The sequence below is a fragment of the Chiloscyllium punctatum genome, chromosome 10 (genome assembly GCF_047496795.1).
Source record: "Chiloscyllium punctatum isolate Juve2018m chromosome 10, sChiPun1.3, whole genome shotgun sequence".
Classification (NCBI taxonomy): domain Eukaryota; kingdom Metazoa; phylum Chordata; class Chondrichthyes; order Orectolobiformes; family Hemiscylliidae; genus Chiloscyllium; species Chiloscyllium punctatum.
In genome coordinates, this window is record NC_092748.1 from 99,792,924 (window position 1) to 99,818,254 (window position 25,331).

The following is a 25,331-nucleotide window of genomic DNA, read 5'->3' on the forward strand; positions in this document are numbered from 1 at the left end:
TAAGGGAAAAATTGGAAATTGTCCTCAATGACAAGAATATAACTTTTCTAATTCACTCTATTTGTCCAACCATCTTGCTATTTCTCATACTGCTCATGGCTTGCGAACATCCTGACCACAGGAACATCACCACCACCTATGAATTCCCCTCCAAGGCGCACGACATTCTAACACAGGAATATATTGCATTATTTCACTGGGTCAAAAATCCTCACACTTTCTTTTCAATAATATTGTACCTAACCACCATGAACTGTAGCACTGTAGTTATAATGGCATTATGGATCAATCTACAGCCAGCTCACCATCTCCAGGGCAATTATGAATGGTCTCTAAAAGTTGGCCGAGCTAGTAATGCATTCATTCCATGTAAGACTTAAAAGAAAGATCAACTCAAAGCCTGGTTCTCAAGTGCACATATTAATGAGCACACAAAAATCTAAAAAGACATATGCATGTTCAAACATGCATGAAAAAATTGTAATTTTTATGTCATAACTATTTCTGCTTTGGGTTAGGCCACGTTTGGAATATTATGTGCAATTCTGGGGAGAATGCTGTGAAACTTGAAAGAGTTCAGAAAAGATTTACAAAGATGTTGAAGGGTTTGAGCCATAGGGAGAGGCTGAATAGGCTGGGACTGTTTTCCCTGGAGCCATGGAGGCTGATCAGTCACCTTATAGAGGTTTATAAAATCATGAGGGGCATGGCTAGGGTAAATAAACAAGATCTTTTCCCTGGGGGCAGGACAGTCAAGACCTAGAGGGCATAGGTTTAGGGTGAGAGGGGAAAGATTTAAAAGGATCCTGAGGGGCAACCTTTTTATACAGAGGGTGGTGCACATATGGTATAAGCTGCCAGAGGAAGTGGTGGAGGTTGGTACAATTACAACATTTAAAAGGCATCTGGATGGGTTTATGAATAGGAAGGATTTAGAGTGATATGGGCCAAGTACTGGCAAATGGGACTAGATTAATTTAGGATATCTGATTGGCATGGATAAGTTGGACCAAAGGGTATGTTTCCATGCTGTACAACTCTATGACTCTAGGCCTTAATTATAACTTTTCATAATTACGTAGAAGGTGAATAGCTGAAAACCTTTTCGATGGTGAAGCAATCAAGTATATAAAAATAAATCACATAGGATTTTACTTTTTCCCAAATGAGTCACAAGTAGACATATATTAATATAGAGATATGAGGAAAGCTGATTAAACATTTGGCCAACAAATTGTGTATAATGCAATGTCTTCATAAGGATAACTTGGACAAGACGAACAAGGCAAGGGAGTACATGTTAGGACCCTGGAAAGCACTGAGGATCAGAGGGATCTTGTCGTGCATGTCCATCAGACCCTGAGGGTATCAGGACGGGTGGATAAAGTAGTTAAGGAGGTAAATGGTATTCTTGCCTTCATTAGCCAAGGAATAGAGTTTAAGAGCAGGGAGGTTATGCTGGAACTATTTACAATATTGGTTAGACCACCGTTAGATTTGCAAGATGTTGCCTGGGCTGGAGATCTTCAGTTATGAAGAGAGAATGGAATCGATTGGGCAGTTTTCCTTTGAGGAGATTGAGAGGGGACATAATTGAAATGTAGAAAATTTTGAGGGGCATAGAGAATATAGTTTGGAAGAAACTCTTCCCCTTGATGGAGGGAACAATAACCAGTGGGACATAGATTTAAGGTAAGGGTGGGAGGTTTAAAGGAGATTTGAGGAAAAATGATTTCATCCAGAGGTTGGTGAGAATCTGGAGCTGACTGCCTGTAAGGGTGGTTGAGAAAGAAAACCTTTTAAAGGAGCCTTCAATGTGCACTTGCAAGGCTATGGGCAAAGTGCTGGAAAATGGGATTAGAATGGTTAGGTCATTTTTTTTTGTTGGCAATGAATGCAATGAACCAATTGGGCCATTTTTGTGTTGTAAATCTCTATGATTCTATCTGAACAACAGGATTGTTGCCAATGATAGGGCAAATGAAACAGTGGATGAGTAAGAGTTGGTGGAACACAGAACTCTTGGAGGGTTCTAGGACTGAAATACACCAGAGGTCAAGATTATTATTGACCTGGTTAGGAAGTCGATTGTGTGGCATGAGACGAAGAGGAAGAACATTTGGGAGGTACAGCAACTGGCAGAATAGGCTATTCTGCATATATATCTCAGCTTTTCATTAGGTTTACTAATTACTTAGATTAAGCATTATATGCAGGTTAAACGATTGGAGAAATTTGTGAAAAATGGATTTCAATTAAACTAACTGTGAGCTAAGTTTGGACTTAAAACACAATGAGCAGAGTACTTTTTGAATGATAAAAAAGGGTGAAAGGGGATTAAGGATGAGAATTTTAAAATTGTGATGTTGGTGGACTGGGAGTACCCTGTACAGTAGATTCCCTACAGTACGGAAACAGGCCCTTCGGCCCAACCAGTCCACACCGACCCTCTGAAGAGTAACCTTCCCAGACCCATTTCTCTCTGACTAAGGCACCTAACACTATGGGCAATTTAGCATGGCCAATCTACCTGACCTGCACACCTTTGGAGTGGGAGGAAACCGGAGCACCTGGAGGAAACCAACACTGACACGGGGAGAATGTGCAAGCTCCACACAGATAGTCCCCGAGGCTGGAATTGAACCTGGTCCTTGGCACTCTGAGGCAGCAGTGTTAACCACTGAGCCACCGTGCCGCCCCCAAATATGTGGTGCAGTGGTCAAAGTGGTAATGGCTGAATGAGAGTTGATACAGGTTAGAATCAGGGCAAAAGAATGATGAAAGTTTATGGAAGTGAGCATGAGAATCTTGCAATAAAAATGGAAAATGCTAGAGAAACTCGAAAGGCCTGGCAGCATTTGTGGAGGAGAAACAAAAAACATTTCAGGTCCACTGACCCTTCTTCACCAACTACTGGAAAAGTTGAGTGCAGAGGTTACAAATGCACAAATCAAGATTTGAACAACCGGTGAGTGGAATATGGGAACAGGAAACAACCATGTAGCACAGTGTTTCCCAAACCATTTTCCACAAGACCCCATTTAGCTTGAGGGTTGCCGAGACCCTGGACATGTGAAAGCAGGGAGAGGTGAGGAGAAAATGCCTGGGAGAGCTGGGGTTGCTTGGAGGGAGAGAGCTGGTGGAAATGGATACCAAGGATAAGGGGGAAAATAGAAGCCTGAGGTGCCTGGAGAGGCAGTAGCCTGGAAGAGTGGTGGGAATGGAAGTAAGGAAGGGGAAGACATGTGTGAGAGTTGAATAAAGGAAAGCTCCTTCCTCCAGTGTTTTCACATAAAAACCCATTTGTTTTTTTTGGACTAAATTCAAGACACATCCCTTATTAGACATTCTGACTATGCCCAATAATACAGTAATATAGTGTCAAACAGACTTTAAGTGCAGATAACTAACTACAATTCCATTTTGATGTAGCTGTTGCTAACTATTCCAATCTTATGACTCCAGTTTTAAACATTTGCCAGGTGTTTCCGATCAATTCTGCAATTGCTTTTGATGGAATTGGGCTGAAGCCTGGAAATCTGATACAGGAGATCATGGGACTTTATGCATTAAGTTTCATTCGGTGCAACCTTGCTTTACAGTAAGCTTTTAAGTTGGTTTTAGAAAGATAATGTAAGGAACAGGCCCTGCAAAACCTACAAAATGAAGAATGTCCCTATGGCAAATTAATAATGTGAGTTTCTATTGATTGTACTCAAGATTCAAGGATGTTTCAAAAATGCCCAAGTTAAGTTTTTGTGTGCAAGGGCACTAACAGGTACAGTTGAAAGTAATCAATGACATCTTAAAAACTGAATAAGGAACTGCTTACTGTCCTTTCAACAGTGCCTAATTTGAGGCACAATTTGCCCCAGAATACCCAATTATTCCTAAAGTAGATTATGCATACCATTAAATATGGACATGCATTGGATGTTGTGATTCACCTTGTGTTTATTTTAATGCAGTGCTTGGAGATATTGGAACTTTAGCGTTCTTATGGAATTTTAACATGTGAGCAAGTGTAAAATATTGAATATCTTAGACATATAGCAATCACTCCCACAGGAGTAGGTGGAACTGCTTGGCCAATTGCAGAGGACAACATTTGTGGACTTCAAAACACCAATATTTGGAGACTAAATTAACAACAGTGACTGAGCAAGGCCAATTAATCAGTTATTTTCTGTAGTTCCGCTGCTGTGGCCCAAGACCAATATAGCTGTCTGGTGGTCCCATGGACCCAGTGGCTGACAATCAGAAATTCTTCCAATGTGGATCTTTGCAGCTGGAGCGTATGACACATACCAGACCTTCCATTCAGCATAAACATTCAACTTCATCGCCAAGAACACCATCTTGCATCAGTCTTATGTTGACAACTTTGCCAGTTTCATTATTTAAAATCTTCATCTTCCTGTATTCCAACAGCAGCTTTTTTCCATTACAACTTTAAGGTAAAGTTGCAATCGTCTTACCATATCATAGGACTGTTCTCTCATTAGAGATGTGTGTGAGAAAGAGGTGTGAGAGAATTCGTGGAGGGGAGAGAGAGAGAGAGAGAGAGACAGAGGGAGAAAGTATGACAGTGACAGTTTGAGAGCACGAGAGAGAAAAAAAAGCGAGAAGCAAATTCATGAAGGGAAAGAGGCCCAGAATAGCAGGAGAATTATGAACAGACTCCAAGCAATCAGGGCAAGGGAGACATCTTCAGGTGCATGTAAGCTGGTTGGAAGATAACTCCAGAAGCAAAAGGCCTTTGGATTATGAGAGATGGACATACTACAATGCACTGAAGACATGAGATTAAGGATCCCAAATTAAGTAATAGTGAGCTAAGTTAGCAGCCTGTTTTAAGGGTTTCAGAGAGAGATCTGCTTTAGTGTAAAAATAGACCTGACTTCACTGAAGTTTGAATGTTTGTAATTAGATTACTGAGATAAAATGGATGAATTTTTCTTTCTGCATGTAACACAATCATTGCTTTTGTGATTGTCTAGTGTAATATCGCTCATGTTTCTCTTTGATGACATAAATTTTGATGATCTTTTCTTAAAAGTATATTGGTAGTCTCTTGTGAAACTGTTCCGAGACTTAATGACACCGTAATCAAAATGAAAACTAAAAGTATGGCTTATTAAGCCAGGAGTTCACTCTGCAACCTGACTAGTCCAACTATTGCCATCAGTTTGGCTTGTAAAATTGGCTTGGCCCTCTATAGTGTGATGTGGTCAAATCTAGAAGAATGTCACGGCTTTAGAGAAGACAGATATGTGGGGTGAGGGACTTTGGTTTTTTGGAAAGACTGGAAAAAACTGGGTTTGTCCTCCTTTGAGCAGTGAAAATTAAGGGGCGGTTTGATAAGTGACTTCATTTGATTTATTATGGTCTCATGTACCTAGGTACAGTGAAAAGCTTTGTTTTGCAAGCAGTGTGGTAGATTATAGCAAACAAGGACATATAAATCATAGGATGCTTAGACAGAGAAAAATGTGGAACAGTTATAAGAAATGGTTGAATAAGATGTGCTGTAGGGAGCTTGCAAAGAGTCGCCCAGTGTCGGTGCCATCTTGAATCATACTGTTCACAAAAGGAAACTTTTGGATAGAGTAAAACAAGAGAAACTGTTTGCAGCAACAGAGGACACAGATTTAAATTAACAATTAAATTAACAAAAGGGCCAAGGGCGACATAAAGGAATATATTTTTACTTGAGAAAGTGAGGACTGCAGATGCTGGAGATCAGAGCTGAAAATGTGTTGCTGGAAAAGCACAGCAGGCAGCATCCAAGGAGCAGGAGAATCGACGTTTCGGGCATGAGCCTGAAGAAGGGCTCATGCCCGAAACGTCGATTCCCCTGCTCCTTGGATGCTGCCTGACCTGCTGCGCTTTTCCAGCAACACATTTTCAGCAATATACTTTTACACTTGGGTTTCGCAATGTGCAATCTGAAAAGTTGGAGGAAGCACTTTTAATGGTTCAACTTCAAATGGTAAATGGGTAAACACCTGAAGGGAAAGGATAGTAGGGGAGATTAATTGGATGGCTCCACCAGCAGACAATGGGCCAAATGACCTCAATCTGTGCTATATTTTTCCATGAATCCCAGCATGGTTAAGGGCATTGACCTTGGTGGAGGTGCCAAATTGAGCTCCTATTGACTGAAAAGAAAAATGGCTCACTTCAAATTGAGTAACCATTAGTCAATACTGACAAACTGCATTTGGACACTTGGCAGCCCAGTTGAAATAAGATGGACACTTTCACTAAATTACTCTTTCAAGTATGAAATAAGTGTGCCTAATGTTTGTGGTGAAATCTGTCCTTCTTGGACTGTGATTTAAAATATGAAAAGTGATGTACATTCAACATTGCTTTTTATTAAAGAAAAGTTTGTTATTGTACAAAAAAATGTATATACATTTAGATCACTAGATCTATTTTGTGTGCTGAGAGGAATTGGTTACAGGAAATGTCCAGGCTACAAGTTGATCAAAAATAGTCAGCTTGGTGCTCTTATTCAAAACACAATTTTAAACATGTTGTATATTTACAGACTGGAATGGTTGTACAATGTTTAAAATTTCTTTACATGAGATGCTTTATGCACTAAGAATGCACAACAAAGAACACATTTTAGCTCATATATATTGAAAAGATGCTTTGCATATTTTCACAATAATTCTCACACATATTGAAACTATTTTCATTAAACACTGTATGTTAACTAGCACAGTACCAATAGCATTGCCATATTACAAGCATATTGCTGGAAACTGTTTCCAAAATGTATAAACTGAGGAGGCTGAGAGGTGACTCAATAGATGTTTACATAATTATGAAGGATATAGATAGGGTGGGTAGTCAGAGGCTTTTTCCCAGGGTGGAAGGTCAACTGCAAAAGGGCACAGGTTCAAGGTGAGAGTGGGAAGGTTTAGGGGAGAAGTGCAGGTTCAAGGTGAGGGTGGGAAGGTTTAGGGGAGAAGTGCAGGCAAAGTTTTTCACTCAGAGGGTGGTAGGTACCTGGAATGCACTGCTAGTGAAGATGGTGGACACAGGCACATTAGTACCGTTTAAGGCGTGTCTTGATAGACACATTAACGGGAAGTGAACAGAGGGATAGAAACTGTGTATGGGCAATAAGTAGCAAGGCTAAGTAAAGGTGGCGCAGTGGTTAACACTCATACCTCAGCGTGCTGAGGACCCGAGTTTCAATCCCATTCTTGTGTGGAGTTTGCACATTCTCCCTGTGTTTGCTTGAATTTCCTCTTGGTGCTCTGGTTTTCTCCCACAGTACAAAAATGTGCAAATTAGGTGGATCAGCCATGCTAAATTGCCCATAGTGTCTAAGAATTTGCAGGCTAGGTGGATTAGCCATGGGAAATGTAGGATAAGGTCTGGGTAGAATGCTCTTCAGAGGGTCAGTATGGACTTGATGGGCTGAATAGTCTGCTTTCGCACTGCAGGGATTCTATGATAAGGAATGGGCACAGGCTTGGTGGACCAAAGGGCCTGTTCCTGTGCTATATTATGTTGTATATTGTCAACGCCTTCACTATTTGAAAATAACAACTTATAGTAAGGCACTTCTTGATGCTTTAACATGGGCTTTCCTAGCTTTTTGGTGCCGTATATTTTACGGAAAAGCCTTAACATTTACAACGTCCACAAACTATACAGTCTGTATTGTCATGAGGCTTCATAATGATAGTTTGCCAGATGTGGAATAATTAAGAGCTAAACTCAGAAAAGGAAGCAGTATACAGTATGGCTTTGATGGTAATTATTCATGTACCTTTTGTTCTTTCACCTCAGCCAAACTAAAACACTTTTCAGTGACAATGAATCAACTAATATACACTGGGGAGTTCACATTAATGAAATACAAAAAAGCACACACATCTACTATTTATAAGGAAGAAATGGGCAATATTTGGCTTGTACCTTTGCCTGTTTGGTCTAGTATACAGTATCAGTGCTTTGTAACAAAAAGAAACAGGATTCCCATTTCAAATAACATACCTCCTGATGTAACATGTCAATCCACCAGCTATTTCTTCAAAACACAGCAAGAAATCCCTATTCACAAATATATAAGCCTTTGCAAAATGTTCTGATTCTCTTTCTTCAGAATAAAGGTTTCTTTTTATACATTAAAATACAAAGTTTATTTTAAAAAATTGCTCTTTAGGAATGTTAATATTTCGAGACAATCTGTTTTTAAGCATCATATTTTGAAGTTACTGGAATCTGAAGTTGAAATTGCTCTTCACTACTCTTGAGGGTTTAAGACATCATATTAAGAAATTTATTTTCCTCAGCCAAGGTAGTTAACATAGAGCTCATGTCTCCAATTGCCATATTAGTCAACCCGGCTGGAATGGGCTGCAGAGTCAGAGAATTCCGAGGAGTTGTGAGGCGTGAGGAATTTTGAGAGAGGTTCTGCAGAAGGCTGGGGCTCAATGTGCCTGACATCAAGCTAGAATGGTCACCATCATCCATGATAGCATCAAAATCTATCTGTGCTTGGTCTAGAGTGTGGGAGTTTACTGTACTTGATACCTGGTTGGTGCCTGGTGAGGCCATTGCCGCAGCTTTGACACTTTGCATACGCTGTTGCTGCTGAATAGCACAGTCCATTTGGCCACTGAAGTTGCCATTTTGTTCATACATGTGGATCTGACCAGAATAAAACATCAAGTTGTTGCTTGAACCATCATTATTACACTGTTGCGATTGGATTGACAGTTGATTACCTGGCTGATTGTGGCTTATTTCGGGTTGACCATGCCCGGGGCTCATGCCATTCATCTGGAGTGGGCTTTGCAGATAACTTTGATGCTGCATGTTTAAAGAATTCATTAGACTGTGGTGTCTCTCTAATGGATTTGAACCCTGGGGGGGATGGGGCTGCATCATTCCACGACTTAAGTTGTGCCCAGCAGAATTCATGATGTTTGACCCTGCTTGGCTGAAGTTCTGCTGGTTTGGGCTGACTTGGGAATTAGTTTGACTTAACACTCCGTGGGCAGCAAAGGAGCTATGGCCTGGATTTCTGCCAGACTGGATATGGGGCCCAAAGTTCTGTTGGCTTGAAACATGCATGCCTTGTCCTGGTGCGTCTCTGGCACGGCACCCGTTCATCATCATTGGCACCTCGCTCGTGCCAGTCATTGGCTGATGTACCTGTGCCCGGACCTGCTGAGCTTGGACGTAGCTTTTGATTGCTGCATCTTTGCTCTGCATCATTGCCATCTGCTTAAAGTCTTGAGTACCTGTTGGCGCAGGTGAGCCCATCATGTTGCTTGCTGACATATTACTGCAAGCCGCCTGGCTGAGAGCCCTACTGGCAATATTGGGGCTAAGCATTTGGCTGGACTGATTAAACGTCTGGTGCGGGCTGAGAGATGAATTAGCGTTCTGGCACAAGCTCATTGGCTGCTGCTGCTGCTGCATATAACTCATCCTTTGCCCGTTCACACCGACACCTCTTTGCATCACACCCGGCTGCGCCAGAGCCATCTCATTCTGGTTCATTGGGCCAGTCGGCTGAGCAGAGTTGAGGTTCTGGTACTGGTCAAAAATTTGCTTCTGCTGAACTACTGCCAGGTTTGACCGGGCGAACTGCTGCTTGGATTGGTCAGGAATGACATCGACTGTACCTGAGCTTACTTCATTCCACTGAACTGGCATGCTGTTCTTCTTCAAGTTGGGTGATCCCTGGTAAGGTTGACTCCCTGGACTCATCTGGCACTGTGTCATCATAGAACTCGGCTGATTCATGTTACCATCGACCATTGCCATTGCACGGTGGGAGTACGGGTTTTGACTCTGCATGCTCATGTTTTCCTGGAAGCCCTGCATTTGTCCAGTGAAATTCAACGAACTGTTATCCTGGGTCAATCGATTTTCCTGAGAGTTGATATACTGCACCACATCATCGGGCAGCATTAGATCATCCTCCACACCTTGGGCATCGATCTCGCCGGCCACAGTCTCCATGACAACGTTCTCGCTGATGCTGGGCGGCCTAGGCGAGTAGGCACACCTGTGGAGGCTTCCGTCCGACCGAGCAGGGTTTTGAAGGCCATAGTGATGCCTGTCCATCGCCGGCGGCAACGGCAGTGGGTTCATATTGTTCATGCTGTTGAAGCGTTGGACCCTGGGGAGAGTCAGAGGATCCACGGCCGTCCTCCTGACTGGGTCACTTGCCCGTCTGGTGGCATTGCCGACAACTTCATGGGGCCGGAGAGCTGCCGTGCCATAGCCGCGAGGAACGCCATCGCTGCATCGCCTTTGAGCGGCAGGAGGAGGGAAAGGAGCGTACATGGAATTGGGGCCTTCTCCCAGGAGAGACATTTTCGCCTTCTGGCTCATGCGTTCCATGTTGGGCAGGGGCGTTGGGGGCGGTCCCCCAGTCGCCGCAGCGTATTTAGCCTTCAGCCTGTACTGCTCAGCCGGCGTCAGATTGAGCAGGCCACCACAGTAGCTGACCTCACTGGACCTCCGTGACAGATCCGTGGAGATGGGGTCGTAGGAGTCGGCGGAGCTGATGTTGTTCAGACGGCCACCAACGTGAGAGGCCTCGCTGGAGCGGCGGCTGGAAAAGTAAGGGGAAATGCCGGATGACCTTCGACTGACAGTGTAGGCCGAACTGATGGTGCTCGTTGCACTGTCACGACGCTCATTCAGTTGATTCAAAACAGTGATCTCACTGTTGGACAGCTCCGTTATTCTAGGGTTAGGCAACACAGCAGTGGAACCACCAGTACTTGAATTCTCCAGTGAAACTCCTAAAAACATTTTAAAAAGGCACACATTAATCTCTGCTTGATGAAGGTGAAACTACATGAGGGAAAAGGGAATTAGATAGAATCCATACAATATGGAAGCAGGCCATTCAACCTATCAAGTCCACATCAACCCTCCAAAGAACACCGCACCCAGACCCACTCCCCCTTAACCTTATCCCAGTAACTCTGCATTCCCCATGTCTAATCACTTAAACTACACATCCCTGGACCACTATGGGGCAATTTAGCATGGTCAATCTACCTAATCTGCACATCTTTGTACAGTGGGAGGAAAGCAGAGCAGCCAGAGGAAACCCACACAGACACGGGGAGAATGTGCAAACTCCACACAGACAGTAATACAGTCCTAGAGATGTACAGCACGGATCAGACCCTTCGGTCCAACCCGTCCATGCTGACCAGATATCCCAACCCAAGCTAATTCCACCTGCCAGCACCCAGCCCATATCCCTCCAAACCCTTCCTATTCATATACCCATCCAAATGCCTTTTAAATGTTACAATTGTAGTCACCCAAGGTTGGAATCAAACTCAGGTCTCTGGTGCTGTGAGGCATCCCACCTTGAACGTTGATGACGTAGTGAAGGAGGAGGTTCATGTGCACAATAAAGATTGAAACAGAGCAGTTGGGTCAAATCGACTGCTTTTTTTTGAGTGTCTAAGTTCCATGTATATTTAATGTCCATTTCCATTTTTACTTTCCAAACTGTTTTACTCTCTAGACAGGACTGAAAAAAAGTAACTTACCATTCATGGGAATGAGAGGCAGCTTGGTGTTCTTGACTGGTGGCACTGGGTTTGCCCATGAAGGAATGTCTCTAACCTGCTTCAATTTTTCTTTCTTTAGTTGCTCAAGTCTTTGGGGTGCTGTCATGTTCTTTCTCAAATGAAGGCTGATTGCTGAAGTTCCAGATGAAACAGTGGAGTCCACAATTGGGGAATCATCTAAGGCAGTCAAATCTCCCAGGCTCCCTCCACTGTTGATGTTCATTTCTACTCCACTGTCATTGTTGTTGGTGCTGCCAAGTGGCGATGGTTCACTGCTGCATGAAGATTGGCCACCAGGGCTGGACTGATACATCTGAGGTGAAACAGAATAGATTCTTTCAGAGGTTCAACAACAGAAACATTTGCATTATAGCCTTAACATTTACTTATATGCAAAAACTTATTTTAATTTCTTTCCCTCTCTGTTTCTGAGGTGATTCTAAGCAATGATTTACCCTGAATTAACCTTCTCATTGGGCATTTTACATTTTGTGAACTTTCACAGCGGCTGCTATCTTTGCTTCTCAAATTCTGAAGGCACTGCGTCTGTAGCTACAGATCCCGTCTCCTCTTGCAGTTCAAGTCACCGTACCACGATGAACAGCAAGTATCCTGGCTGCTTTCCCTCTTTGCCAAGCAAAGAGAACTCCTATTCCTGTCTGAAGGTTTAAAAACTACTCTCAGCTAACTTGATACATAATGAGAACTAAAGGAGACACACTGCTGGATCACGTGACTCAGAGAGAGCCATCGGTATAGCACAGTACAACCTCGATTATCCGAATGAGACTGTCAGGGAGCGTTTTTTGTTTGGATAATTGATCGGTAATCGATCTGATCGTAAACAAGTGGTAATTTATGAGTACCGGTATTCTGAACATTTCTCGGTTATCTGGCAATGCACCATAATGAAATGCTGATCATGGAATGCTGAATTGCCTAATGCCATTTTTACGGGACGTTGAGATCTTGTTTGGATAATCCGAAATTTGGATAATTGATGTTCGGATAATCGAGGTTGTACTGCATATGCTTTTTGAGAGACCAGTTCCTAAATCTCAAGCCCATGAAAGCCTTTAGACCAGAGTTTGTGGTCCACAATGGCAGCAATGACACGGATGGGAACAGGGACTTAGGGAGCTAGGCAAAAGATTGAAAATCATTCATTCTCAGGCAGTCATCTCAGGATTGCTCGTGTGCTAGTGAATTTAGAAATAGGAAGATTGAGTGGATGAACATGTGGCTGGAAAAATGGGGCAAGAGGGAGATTTTTTGATTTCTCGGACAGGGTCTGGGGCAGGTTGGGCCTGTACAAGCAGGATGTGTTACATCTCAGTAAGACCGGGACGAATATCCTGGCTGGGAAATTTGCTGGTGCTGTTTGAGAAGGTTTAGACGAGCTAAGATGGATTGAAGCTTCAGAGGAAATACAGGTGGAACAAAAAGAAAGCTGATCATGGAAGGTAGAAAATGGAAAGCAGCAAAGACAAATTCTAGAATCAACCAGAGTCAAAATTCAGGAGTGTTAAAAAAGCCAGATTAAAAGTACTCTGAATGCCTGCAGCATTGATGGCATTTGCAGAAGTAAAAGCATATGATTTAATTAGCATTATGAAGCGTGGCTACAAGCTGACCAAGGGGGCTGAATACTAAACAACATTTGACATTTAGGAGGGATCGGCAAAAAGAAAAAGGAGGTGGGGCTGTGCTGATAATAAGGGATGAAGGAAGTCTGAATAAAAAGTGGAATTAGTTTGGGTAGAGCTAAGAAGCAGCATGGGGGCAGCAAAAATTGGTGAGAGATTTATAGATGACTAAACAGCAGTGGTAATGTCAGGCACAGTATAAAATCAGGAAATTAGAGTATTGTGTTCAATTCTGGTCACCACATTACAGGAATGATGTGGAGGATTTGGAGAGAGTGCAGAAAGGTTTACCAGGATGCTGCCTGGATTAGAGGATACAAGTTATAAGGAGAGGCTAGAAAAACTAGGGCTGTTTTCTCTGGAGCAGTCGAGGCTGAGGGGAGACTTGATAGAAGTCCACAAAATTATGAAATGTATAGATAGGGTTGACAATCAGAATCTTCTTCCCAGAATTGAAATGTCTAATACCAGTGGGCATGCATTTAAGGTGAGAGGAGAAAGTTCAAAGGAGATGTGAGGGGAAAATGTTTTAAACAGAGAGTGTAAGGAGTCTGGAACATGGGTGGTGGAGACAAATATGATAGGGGTGTTTATGGGGGTTTTAAATAAGCACAAAAATATGCAACAAATGGGGGTTTTAACTAAAGTCAGGCAGAAGGAATTGGCACCATGTCTGGCATAACATCGTGGGCCGAAGGGCTCGTTCCTGTGCTGTACAATTCTATGTTCTAGAGTTGCACTTAGCAAGAAGACTGCAGTCATTATCGATGTCTTCAATCTTCGTAAAGGCAATCTAATGAACATGCTGCTGTGAAGGAAGAGTTCCTGGGATGTGTTCAAGATAACATTTAGGAGTAACTGTAGCAAGAGACAGTTTAGAAACCCACTTCGGCATAGGGTGTTTTAGATATAATATGCAGTGAGAAAGGGCTTACAAATAATCATGTTGTAAAACAACTTTTGCAGAATAGTGACATTGTACAATAGAATGTTCCATAACCTTTAAAAAAGATGTAGTTCAATCTGAAGCAAGGGGCTTAAGTTTAAACAAGGACAACTATAAAGATGTGAGGATGAAGTCGTGGATTGGAAAATACGTTATAAAGTTTAATGGTAGATAGGGAATGGTTAGCATTTAAAGAATAATGCCTGGTTTTCAAAAAAAAATTCCTTTAATGCAAAAATACCAAACAGGAAAAGTGAGAAAACCATAGCTAACAAAGGAAGTCAAAGGTGGCATTAGGTCAAAGTAAGAGGCTAGTAAAGTTGCCAAAATAAATTGTGAGCTTGAAGGCTGAGAGAGCTTTAGAATTTAGCTAAGGAGGGATGAGAAATTGGTAAAGAAATATAGATTAGAAAATGAATGTAAATTAGCAATGAACTAATCAAGTAGTATTAGAGAAATGAATGGGACTGAACATTTACAATACCTACCACTCGTTGATCTTCACTTTTCAGAGCTAAAAAGGATGGCTACAGAGATAGTGAATGATTTGGTGATCAGCTTTCAAAATTCTGTTCATTCTGCAATGGTGCCTTATAAATGTAGTAGCTGCTAGTATAACCCCATTGTTTAGGAAGGGATGGAGAGAGAAAACAGGAAGCTATGCAATTGTTAGCCTGATATTAATAGTATGGAATTACTATGATCATTATAAGGGATATATTTATTCAATATCTCAAAAACAATTGTATGGTCAGAATTTTGAAGGGGAAATGAGGCTTGACAAACATGGAAGATTTTTTGAGAATATTATGACCGGACTTAGTAAGTGGAGTCAGTGGATGTGGTGTATTTGGATGTACAGAAAGTGTCTGATTAAGTTCCACACAGGAAGTTAATAAACTAGAGAAAAGTGCATGATGTGGGGTTAGAGTACTGGGGTAATTTACTAGCATGAATTGAGCACTGATCAACATTCAGAAAGCAGACAATATAAATGGATAATTCACAGATTTACACACTGTCCCCAGTGGAGTTACATAAGGATCAGTGCTTAGGACCTAGTTGTTCACAATGTATATAGCGATTTAAATGTGGGGCCCAATTATAATATTTCCAAATTTGCTGATAATATAAAACTTGCTGAGAATATGAATTGCGAGAATGATGCTTGGAGTCTTCAAGGAGATTTATATCAAGGTTGAGTAAGTGGGCAAGAGCATGGCTGATGGAATACAATGTGGGTTGGTATGAGGTTCACTTTGGTCAGAGGAACAATGATGCTGAGTACAGGTATTTCTTAAATGGTGAGAGATTAGAAAGTGCTGACGTTGGAAGGGAGCTGGATATCATTATCCACAAGTCAGTCAAAATGAGCATGCAGTTGCAAACAATGTGAAAGGCAAATAGTATGTTTGTTTTTATTGGGCAAGGATTATTCTACAGGAGCAAAGAAGTCTTGTCTCAACTGCTACAGAAGAGTGGAGTTACCATACCAGAAATGTGTGTGCCAGTCTGTTACCCTCACTCTGTACTTGTCACAGAGTGAGTGCAGGGAGGTAAGGATGGCAGGTTCTTTTTTCATTCATTCATTGGATGTGGGTGTCGCTGGCTACTCCAGAATTTATTGTCCATCCCTAATTGCCCCAGAGGGCAGTTAAGAGTCAACCACATTGCTGTGGCTCTGGAGTCACACACTGGCTGGACCAGGTAAGGCAGTTTCCTTCCATAAAGGGGCTTAGTGAACGAGATGGGTTTTTTCAACAATCAACAATGGGTTTTTTCAACAAAACGATTAATGGTCATCTTTAGATGCTTAATTCCAGATTTTTATTGGATTCAAATATTACCATCTACCATGGCAGGATTTAATCCTTGGTCCACGGAACATCCCCTGGGTCTATAGATTAACAAGCTGGTGATAACACCAGCAGGCCATCACCTCCCCATTTCCTTCCCTAAAGGGCATTCGTGGACTAGATGGGTTTTTAATGACAGTCATAGTAGCTGTATGATTCTCATTAACCTAGCTTTTTCCCCTAACATTTCAGATTTTATTTTTTATTGAATTGAAATTCCATCATCTGCCAACATGAGATTCTAATTAAAACTCTCACCAATGAATTCCAGCTCAAACACATTACCACTATGTCACTACCTCCTGCTGACAGATGTCAATGATAATGGATGGCAGTGGAGAACCATGAAAATAGTCACTGGGAAGGGAACTGAAGAAAAACTGAATCAACACTGAAACGCAACTCCAAAACGAACTCGAACTCTGACGTGGAGGTGCTGGTGCTTTGGCTGGGGTCACCTGATGAAGAAGCAGAGTTCCAAAAGCTTATGATTTCAAATCAACTGGACTATAATCTGGAGTTGTGTGACTTCTATCTAGAACACTGGTGGAGAAGAATGAGTATTTTACTGCTGTCCCCATGCCTCTGCGATTATTTACCTCGTAATTCTATGCTGAACAGGAACTGAGCTGTGACAGGAATTGAATAAACTAAAGAAAAGTGCATGATATGGGGTTGGTGTAAAGGGGCTATTTGCCTAGCCTGAATTGAGGACTGATCGACAGACAGAAAGTAGACAATATAAATGCCAGAGGCAGTCTTCTGCCATCAATATGTGCCCTAACCCATTTAGACTCCCATTCCCCAGTCACACCAGTCTATCTGAACAGCTTGAATGTTGCTAAAAATATACTTACAAATTAACTCAATTTGTATTTTGTAAAATTTCTCAAGCGGAAAATGCTGAAACACACAACAGGACAATAAGTATGTGCAAAGAAGTGAAAGATAAGGAAGTCCTTTGTAAAAGTGCAAGGAAGTATGGACAAAAACAATCCATCATTCAATCAGAGAAAGGATGGCAAGGAATTGATCGACTTTCAAACATGCTTTAAAGATAAAACTATTATAGGATAGCTGAGTGGAGTAACTGAAAATCAAACAGTCATTTGGTAGTGCAGAACTTCAGTATTGCTGAAAAACACGTGTTTTATTGAAACTTTTCATTTTGTGCTCGTCAGGACAATTTGCAAGAATACCAATACTAGCGGAAAATCCATGTGAGAGGGGAGTAGTCCACTCACATTTTATAAACTGGGACATTTTCGTTTCACTGACAATCAAGTGAATTACCCTGATGAGCACAAGGCAACGTGGTTGACAAAACGCATCATTTTTCAGCGATAATTGAAAACACCAAATCAACAAAAGAAGCTGAGGAAGAATTCAGGAAAGCCACAAGGACAGACAGGAAGACAAAAAAAAGAAGGGAAGAACAAGAAAGCTGAGAAAGGGAGATGAAATTTCTACATATGCAGGGGGCCTAAGTGAAAACAGAATGAAAGTTGAAAGAATAACAAATTTTATTTATGTAATGACTTTTGTAATCTCAGGACATCCTGAAGCTTTTTACAGCCAATAGGTAAAATGAAAATGGGGAAAAAAATGGAAGTTCAATAACTGGGATTAATGAGCTCAGTAGTCGTATTTGTGCGTTTTGATCTGCATAATAGAGCCTTTTCAACTTAAATGTCTTGGGCATTCTACTTTCTTACAGGCAATATCTAAATGCAAAGTGTTGTTATTAAATTAGATTAGATTCCCTACAGTGTGGAAACAGGCCCTTCGGCCCAACCAGTCCACACCAACCCTCCGAAGATTAACCCACCCAGACCCATTTCCTTCTGACTAACGCACCTAATACTATGGACAATTTAGCATGGCCAATTCACCTGACCCACACATCTTTGTGACTGTGGGAGGAAACCAGTGCACCCAGAGGAAACCCACACAGACACGGGGAGAATTGCAAGCTCCACACAGACAGTCACCCGAGTCTGGAATTGAATCTAGGGCCCTGTTGCTGTGAGGCTGCAGTGCTAACCACTGAGCCACCATGCCACCCTAAATTGCATCATCAGGAAAGTGACACAGGTGGTCAATTTCAGAGTTGGTCATTGTAAGGAAAATCTGTTTTAAAGGTACGCTGAACTCTCAGGAAAGTGTTCCCTTAAAAGACTGTGCTGATCTGTCCTAACGCAAATGGAATGGAAGCATTTTAAATTGTGGGGCATGACCACACAGAAGCACATATCTATCCTTGTGCTGAATAGAAATATAATTATTAAGTCTTGAGTAAATGGTAAGAAATTTGGGACTGGAATATAACAGTTTTCTATAGCAACACTATATTTGGGAATGTCTGTGCCATTTATCAATATACATATTGGGGAGGTGATGGCTAAGTGGTGTGATCACTGGACTGTTAATCTATGGACCCAAAGTTCTGGGGACCTGCCATAGCAGATGGTGGTATTTGAATTCAATAAAAATCTGGAATTAAGATGATGATGATCATGAAACCGTTGCTGATAGTGGGAAAAAACCCCATCCATTTCACTTATGTCCTTTAGGGAAGGAAACTGCCATCCTTAGCTGGTCTGACCTACATGTGACTCCGGACACACACCGAAATGTGGTTAAATCTTAACTGCCCTCTGGCATAATAATAAAAAATTCATGTGGGGGTCGACTTTTAGAACGTTGGGTTTGTGTAATCCATAGCTGATACAGCCTGTTTGACTCTAGCTTCTATCTCAGTGGCCTGTGGAAGTCAGGTGAGAGTGAGGTCAGTAAGCATTAGAGTTGGGGTCAATGTGCGTGATTTGGTGTTTAAAAGAGGAAGATTTAAAGGCTTTGGTGTTTACCCAATCTGATATTGCATTTAGTGATACTTAGACGTAAAGATGAATTTACATCCAAGAAGTTTGTGTTTCAGCAGTGAGTTTCAGCAGTGACAATTCGATGAAATATTCTGAATCCCCTTTGTGAGGTATTTACATGGTATTTGAAGTAAAGAAATAGGCCATTCAGCCCATCAGATCCATGACAGTGTTGTATGTCCCACATAAGCCTTCTGCCACCCTGTTTGTTGACCTCAATATATTCTTCCTCTACTCCTTTTTCCCACCTTAAAATAAAGATTCATTCACAGGATATCATATCTTTGGGATTCCCTTCCTCAAAAAGCAATAGATGTAGAATCTTTCAATATTTTTAAAGCAGAGCTAGATAGATTGCCAAAGGGATGAAAGATTTTTGGGGATATAGAGAAATGTGATATTGAGGTTAAAATCAGATCAGCCATGATCTTATTGAATGACGGAGTAGGTTTGGTGGGCTGAATGGTCTATTCCTGTTCCTTGTTTGTACACTTATACGTTATCGAATTTATCTACTCCCGAGTTAAAGACTTTTCTCTTAATTATTACAGTTTCTCAAAGGCAGGCATGATGGACTAACTGGTTTGCTTCTCTGCTGTGTGTCCCCATGCATCTTACCCTTATTAAAAATAGATTTCCTGTTGATAGGTATTTAAAACAGACATAAACTGCACTAATTTATGTTTCTGAATGGGATAAGTTACAACTGAATCAACCCTGCTCTGCAAATCTCTACCTGACAGTTGTGAATAGGCCTTTATATGTATAAGTCCACTTATTTATAAACAGGCACTGCACAATCTTGTACCAATAGTGTTTATATAATGTGCTCCAAACTGTGGGAATGGGTTCTATATTTAGGTACGATCGATAAGGGGAATTTTATAAATGGAGAAAAGCATATCTTTATGCTTACAAACTCTATTCCTATAAATTGTTCAGATGATGTGACCCATAAACACACCCATAAACACTAACTGTTTCCCATTTCATTTCTCCCCAAAGCAATATATCAAATTATACTTACTTCTTATGGTCCTTTAAATAAATCTAAAAGTGCTCTATTTCACAGAAGTATTTAAACCTGCTTTAAATCCTTTTTCTTTAACTAATACCCTTCAGCTGTCACAGATTTCAAATGCTAAACAATTTCTAAAATGCTGCCTGTTTATCCTACTTAAGTGCCACTGATGCTGGGTAATTTACAAGAGTGTTGTTGACTATAATGGAACATGTTCGGTACAGCCATAAAGCAGGAGAGATTGGAGATTAAGTAAATCTTTACTCACCTTAGTACCGACTGTCCTTAGGAAGTTACAGTCAGGAAGGAAAGAATATTGAAGCAGCAAGCATAGCAACAGAGGGGGAGTCAGCAGTAGAAGAAAAGGAGGAGACACTGTTAGTAGGTTAGTACAGAGACACAGTTGGCTAGTTTCACATTTGTGTTTTTGGAAGAAAAATGCACAAGCCCCAGAACATTACTGATATATCTTTAGCACAATTCCCTGCTAAAGTACCTAGATCAAATTTGACAATACTCTTAACTATAAAGTGCTGATGTAAGGTCATTGGCCTGAGATAGTAACTCTGCCTCTCTCCACAAATGCTTCCTGATGTTCTCCAGTACTTTTTTGTTTTTATTTCTGATTTCCAGCATTTTGTTTTTAAGCAAAAAAAAACCTTGCCTCCTTTGCTTTGATCACTTGACTGGCCAAATGAACCCCCCCTCCCCCAAACACACGGGAAATAGAGAATGTTACTTCGCCAGGTCTCTACTCCTGCACAAGGATCCTGGTAGTTAAGAGGCATGTCGTGAGGAAGGGGTGATCTGCCTGTGTCTAGATTATCTGCCTGCTGAAGGATTCATATGATTTGTAAAGGATCCGGTTCCCTGTTCACATCACTTGCTTTTCAACCATGTCATGGGACATCCATTTTAAGGCATGTCCAAAAGTCAACAGCTTGAATCCAACACCCAGGTGACCTCCAATAAAAGGTCCCGCTGGAGGGAGCAACTGACCGGGATTGAAAGACAAAAGGCCCATTTTGTTTTTCACAGGAGCCATGGGATCAGGAAGTGGTGCTGAAGTCTTTCTGGCTCCTGTGTCTGGAGATCACCGCAAGAAAAAAAAGTCCTGACCATTCCCTTTAACAGTCAAAAAATGTGGTGCTGGAAAATCACAGCCGGTCAGGCAGCATCCGAAGAGCAGGAGAGTTGACGCTTTGGGCATAAGCTCTCCTGCTCCTCAGATGCTGCCTGACCTGCTGTGCTTTTCCAGCACCACACTTTTTGACTCAGATCTCCAGCATCTGCAGTCCTCACTTTCTCCTGCTCCAATTAACAGGCCTATTATCAGAATGAAGACCCAAAAATCCAGGCCAACTTACCGCCTCAGTTTCGAAGCCTGCAAAGATCCTCCCGAGAAAAAAAAAGGAGTCAATTTACACACTAATTATAAAATATGAACTGCCTATATTGGTGCAGACGATTGATTTCATTCACTGGTTGCCAAGCATGGTCCACTCTGTGTGGGTGTGTCTTACCTTGCATGATCCAAATCATAGCATGCCCTGTACTGCCTGGCACTGACATATCCAGTGGGCATAGCCTTAACTTTATATCTCTGAACTGAAAAATTGGGGCCAATTCCTCATACAACTATAGACCTAAACTTGTTGTTATTAACTGAAAAATGGTGGTTGCCTTACATGGTTGAACATAGGCTGAAACATGCACCTGGCAGTAAGAAGCAGGATAAAACAGAAAGTGGTGGAGTAACTCAGCAGGCCTGGCAGCATGTGTGAAAAGAGAAGCTGAATTAACATTTCGGTTCCGAAATGACTACCTGTCAGAACCCTGCGTGACATTTGAAACCATGTTGAAACTGGAGGATGAAAGAGCTGGAAATATGTGCATCAACGTAACAATTCAATGTTGAATATTAGCAATAACTTAATGACTCCAAATCATGTTGATGGAAAATAATTGACTTTTTTTCAGGTGGCGTTTCTGTCAAAAATTCCTATTTACTGAACATATTTTCTTCATGGATTCATGCTAATTAATACACATGGACCAAATGGTCCCCTTTCTTAGCGTATAATGTTGGCTTTGGCAAATCCAATTCTGTTAGGGTTTTGCAGTTAATTGCTGTGACATTCCCTGCTATTTATCATTAGCTTTTGTTTTACTACTCTTGCCAATAGCTCTTGGACTTACCATGGAATTTTCTGTTTTGATGGTTTTTACTTGCAGGCAGTCATCCAAGCCCCCACTGGTGCTGTTTGCTTCAGCTTTCTCCTCAGCCGCTCTATTCCCAGGCCCGATGGCCATGTCATGGTCACTGGGTTCCTTGGGGGGTGGGGGTCTGGGATGAGTGTCATTGCGTTGCTTTTTTGTCACATGGGCATCTGGCCCATGCACAGTCTTCACGTGTTTCCGAAGGGAGCTCGGGTCTGTATACCTCTTGGTGCAACCAGGAATTTTGCAAACATATGGTTTCTGTCAAGACAATAAGCAACATCAGGTACAGAGGAGCAAGTAATCTTCTGATAAATAGCAAGGGTCATCAATAAATCCAGCAAGGAATTCAGGAGCATCTCCCTTACCCAGAGACAGCTGAGAATGTGGAATTTACTTCCTATTGGAATGGTTGAGGTGAGTCACACAGATTCACTTAAGGATAAACTGGATAATACAGGAGGGGACAATGAACAGAAAAATATGATGAGTGTCCGTTGAAGTAAGGTGGGAGGAGTCCTGTGTGCTGTGTTAACATGGACCGAACAGCCTATTTTTGTTGGTCTCCCAAAGCCATTGAAAGTGGAAAAAAAAACCTTCAGGAAAAGTACTACAACTTGGCTTAGCAGCCCTCCCCATGTTTCCTGAATCAACCTCATTTATCGGATTTCTTACCACTATGCTCAGCTCCTTGGAATATATCAAATTGCCTTCTGAATTCTCTCAGATTATCAATTCCAATTTCCTTTCCTGACAGTTTACTCCATGAGTCTAACACCCTCCTGGGCAATGACTCAAAATTCACAAAGGCCTGGAGCAAGCCTGGAGATGAGAAGGATTTTGTTTCCCCCATAGACTACAGACATGTGAGCAACCAATCGGAAAAGGTGGCTTATTCTCAGCCAGTTGATTGAGTGAATAGCTGTTGGGGATGAGCAGTGAGAGCTAAACAGGGATTTATATATCCGGATGAGTTACGTGGGAGTGCGGAAGATCAAAAGAAAGCGTTTTATAGATGAGCTATAGGAGAATGATTCACACTGAGATTGTATGAAACAAGTTGATGCCCATCTTTTGGCTCAAGATTGTCATATTCTTATAGGTAAAAAATAAATTTACTTTTATATTCTTTGCTCCTCCTTTATTTGTTTTTAAGTAGAATTCCTATTCATTTCTTTCCGTTTTGTAATCACTGCGATGATTGGGTGCTCCTCACTCCCTTCCTGTCTATTTTTTTCCAACTTTCTCAAAGGCTCATCGATGGTTATGGCACACAATGAGGCCAATCAGCCCAACATGTCCTCACCAATCAACAAAGATCTGACCACAGTAATCTCATTTTCAGCTCTTGGCCCTTAGGTCACTGTCTCTCCTTCTAGCATCTGTGGTGCTCTGTAGGAACATCAGGCGTTAAAGGCTACACCCTTTGCTCAACATAACAAATCTTGCTCCGTGGGCATTCAGACAAAAGGATTAAAGTCCAAGGCCTCACACACCAATCAGTGTTTCTCTGAGAAACCATGAGAATTTCTGCACAGAGACTATTCTTAGCAGTATTAAGATTGAGTTGGTTTTATTCCTCTCATCCCAGTGTTTACTTATCTTCATGTAAAGGCATAAAGGCTAAGACACAGCCAAGTGTGGGCATAGGCAAGGGTCACTAACTCCATCCCCACTCCAGCAGAGAACACGTGCCCGGACAAGCATTAATTAGGCCCTATTGACCATTGAATGGTTTGTCCAATTGGAAGCCTTGGAACCAAAGTCCCGCCCTGCTGGTGCTATTGGTCAATCAGACGCTGGCACTTTCTGAGTCCCAGGGATCTTCACTGGAGGACTATGTTGTGAAGTGAAGAGCTGCTAAAATGGTGAGAAGGTAGAAGTGTAGTTTTTGTTTTGAGTATCATGGGGTCACAAAGAGAGGAGGGTCAGCAGGTTGGAGGAACAAACACAAGGAGCAGGAGTAGGCCATCTGGCCCATTGAATCTGTTCCACCATTCAATAAGATCAGGGCTGGTCTTTTCATGGACTCAGCTCCACAAGCCCTTGCACTACCTACCCACCAAATGCACACAGACTGAGGGAAACAGAAGCCCTTCCCATCCCACAAAACCACCAGGCAGGTTATCTGCCCTTTTCATAGAATCCCTACAGTGTAGAAGCAAGCCATTCAGCCCATCAAGTCCACAGTGACTCTCTGAGGAGAATTCTGCCCTAACCCTGCATATCCCATAGCTAATCCATCTAGCCAATACATCCCCGGACACTATAGGCAATTTAAAATGGCCAACCTACCTAACCTGAACATATTTGGAGGAAACCGGAGCACCAGGAGAAAACCCACACTGACAAGTGGAGAATGCACAAACTCCACACAATCACCTGAGGGTGGGATCGAACCTGGTCCCTGACGCTGTGAGGCAGCAGGGCTAATCACTGAGCCAGCATGCCACCTCACATGTTTTCTCACATGCTGTGAAGGCAGGTAATCAAGTGGGTGGCAGTTAGGCCTCTAAATGGCCTTTAGTTCGCAACTTAAAGTCCTTAATTACTGGCAAACTGGGAAGATCTCCCTGGGCTCTCTTGTGGTGCATGGTAGTGTCCCTACCCTGAGGGGCCTGAGTTCAAGTTCCAAAAGAAAAAGAAAATAAAGGTTTCACTGGGGATCTTGCAGCACACAGGTAGTCTTCGTACTTGTAGACCAAGAGGCCAGGATTCAATTCTTCCCAGCTCCAGAGATGTGTATGGGTGGCACGGTGGCACAGTGGTTAGCACTGTTAGCTCACAGCACCAGACACCCGGGTTCAATTCCCACCTCAGGCAACTGTCTGTGTGGAGTTTGCACATTCTCCCTGTGTCTGCGGGGGCTTCCTCTGGGTGTTCTGGTTTCCTCCCACAGTCCAAAAATGTGCAGGTTAGGTGAATTGGCCATTCAAAATTACCCATAGTGTTAGGTGAAGGGGTAAATGTAGGGGAATGGGTCTAGGTAGGTTGCTCTTTGAAGGGTCAGTGTGGACTTGTTGGGCCGAAGGGCCTGTTTCCACACTGTAAGTAATCTAATCTAAAGCAAGATTAATCACTTGTTAACAATCTTTTTAACTGCAGAATTCACTACTGTACCATGGAAAAAGATCTCCCTGGGTCCCCTTGCGATGCAGTGGTACCATCCCTGTTCTGG

General features: G+C 42.1%; 1 protein-coding gene across 8 annotated transcripts in view; it reads right to left on the reverse strand.

Annotated features, from left to right (window-relative positions):
* Positions 1-6,360: 6,360 nt before the first annotated feature.
* gli2a (GLI family zinc finger 2a) overlaps positions 6,361-25,331 on the reverse strand; it is a 400,256-nt gene continuing 381,285 nt past the window's right edge. For all 8 annotated transcript variants that reach the window (XM_072579873.1, XM_072579871.1, XM_072579867.1 and 5 more), the window contains 3 exons: positions 22,133-22,414; positions 11,562-11,895; positions 6,361-10,793 (listed from right to left, as the gene is read on the reverse strand). In XM_072579873.1, the coding sequence (XP_072435974.1) occupies positions 8,287-10,793; positions 11,562-11,895; positions 22,133-22,414 (3,123 nt within the window). In that variant the 3' untranslated portion in view covers positions 6,361-8,286. The remainder of the gene's footprint in view (positions 10,794-11,561; positions 11,896-22,132; positions 22,415-25,331) is intronic.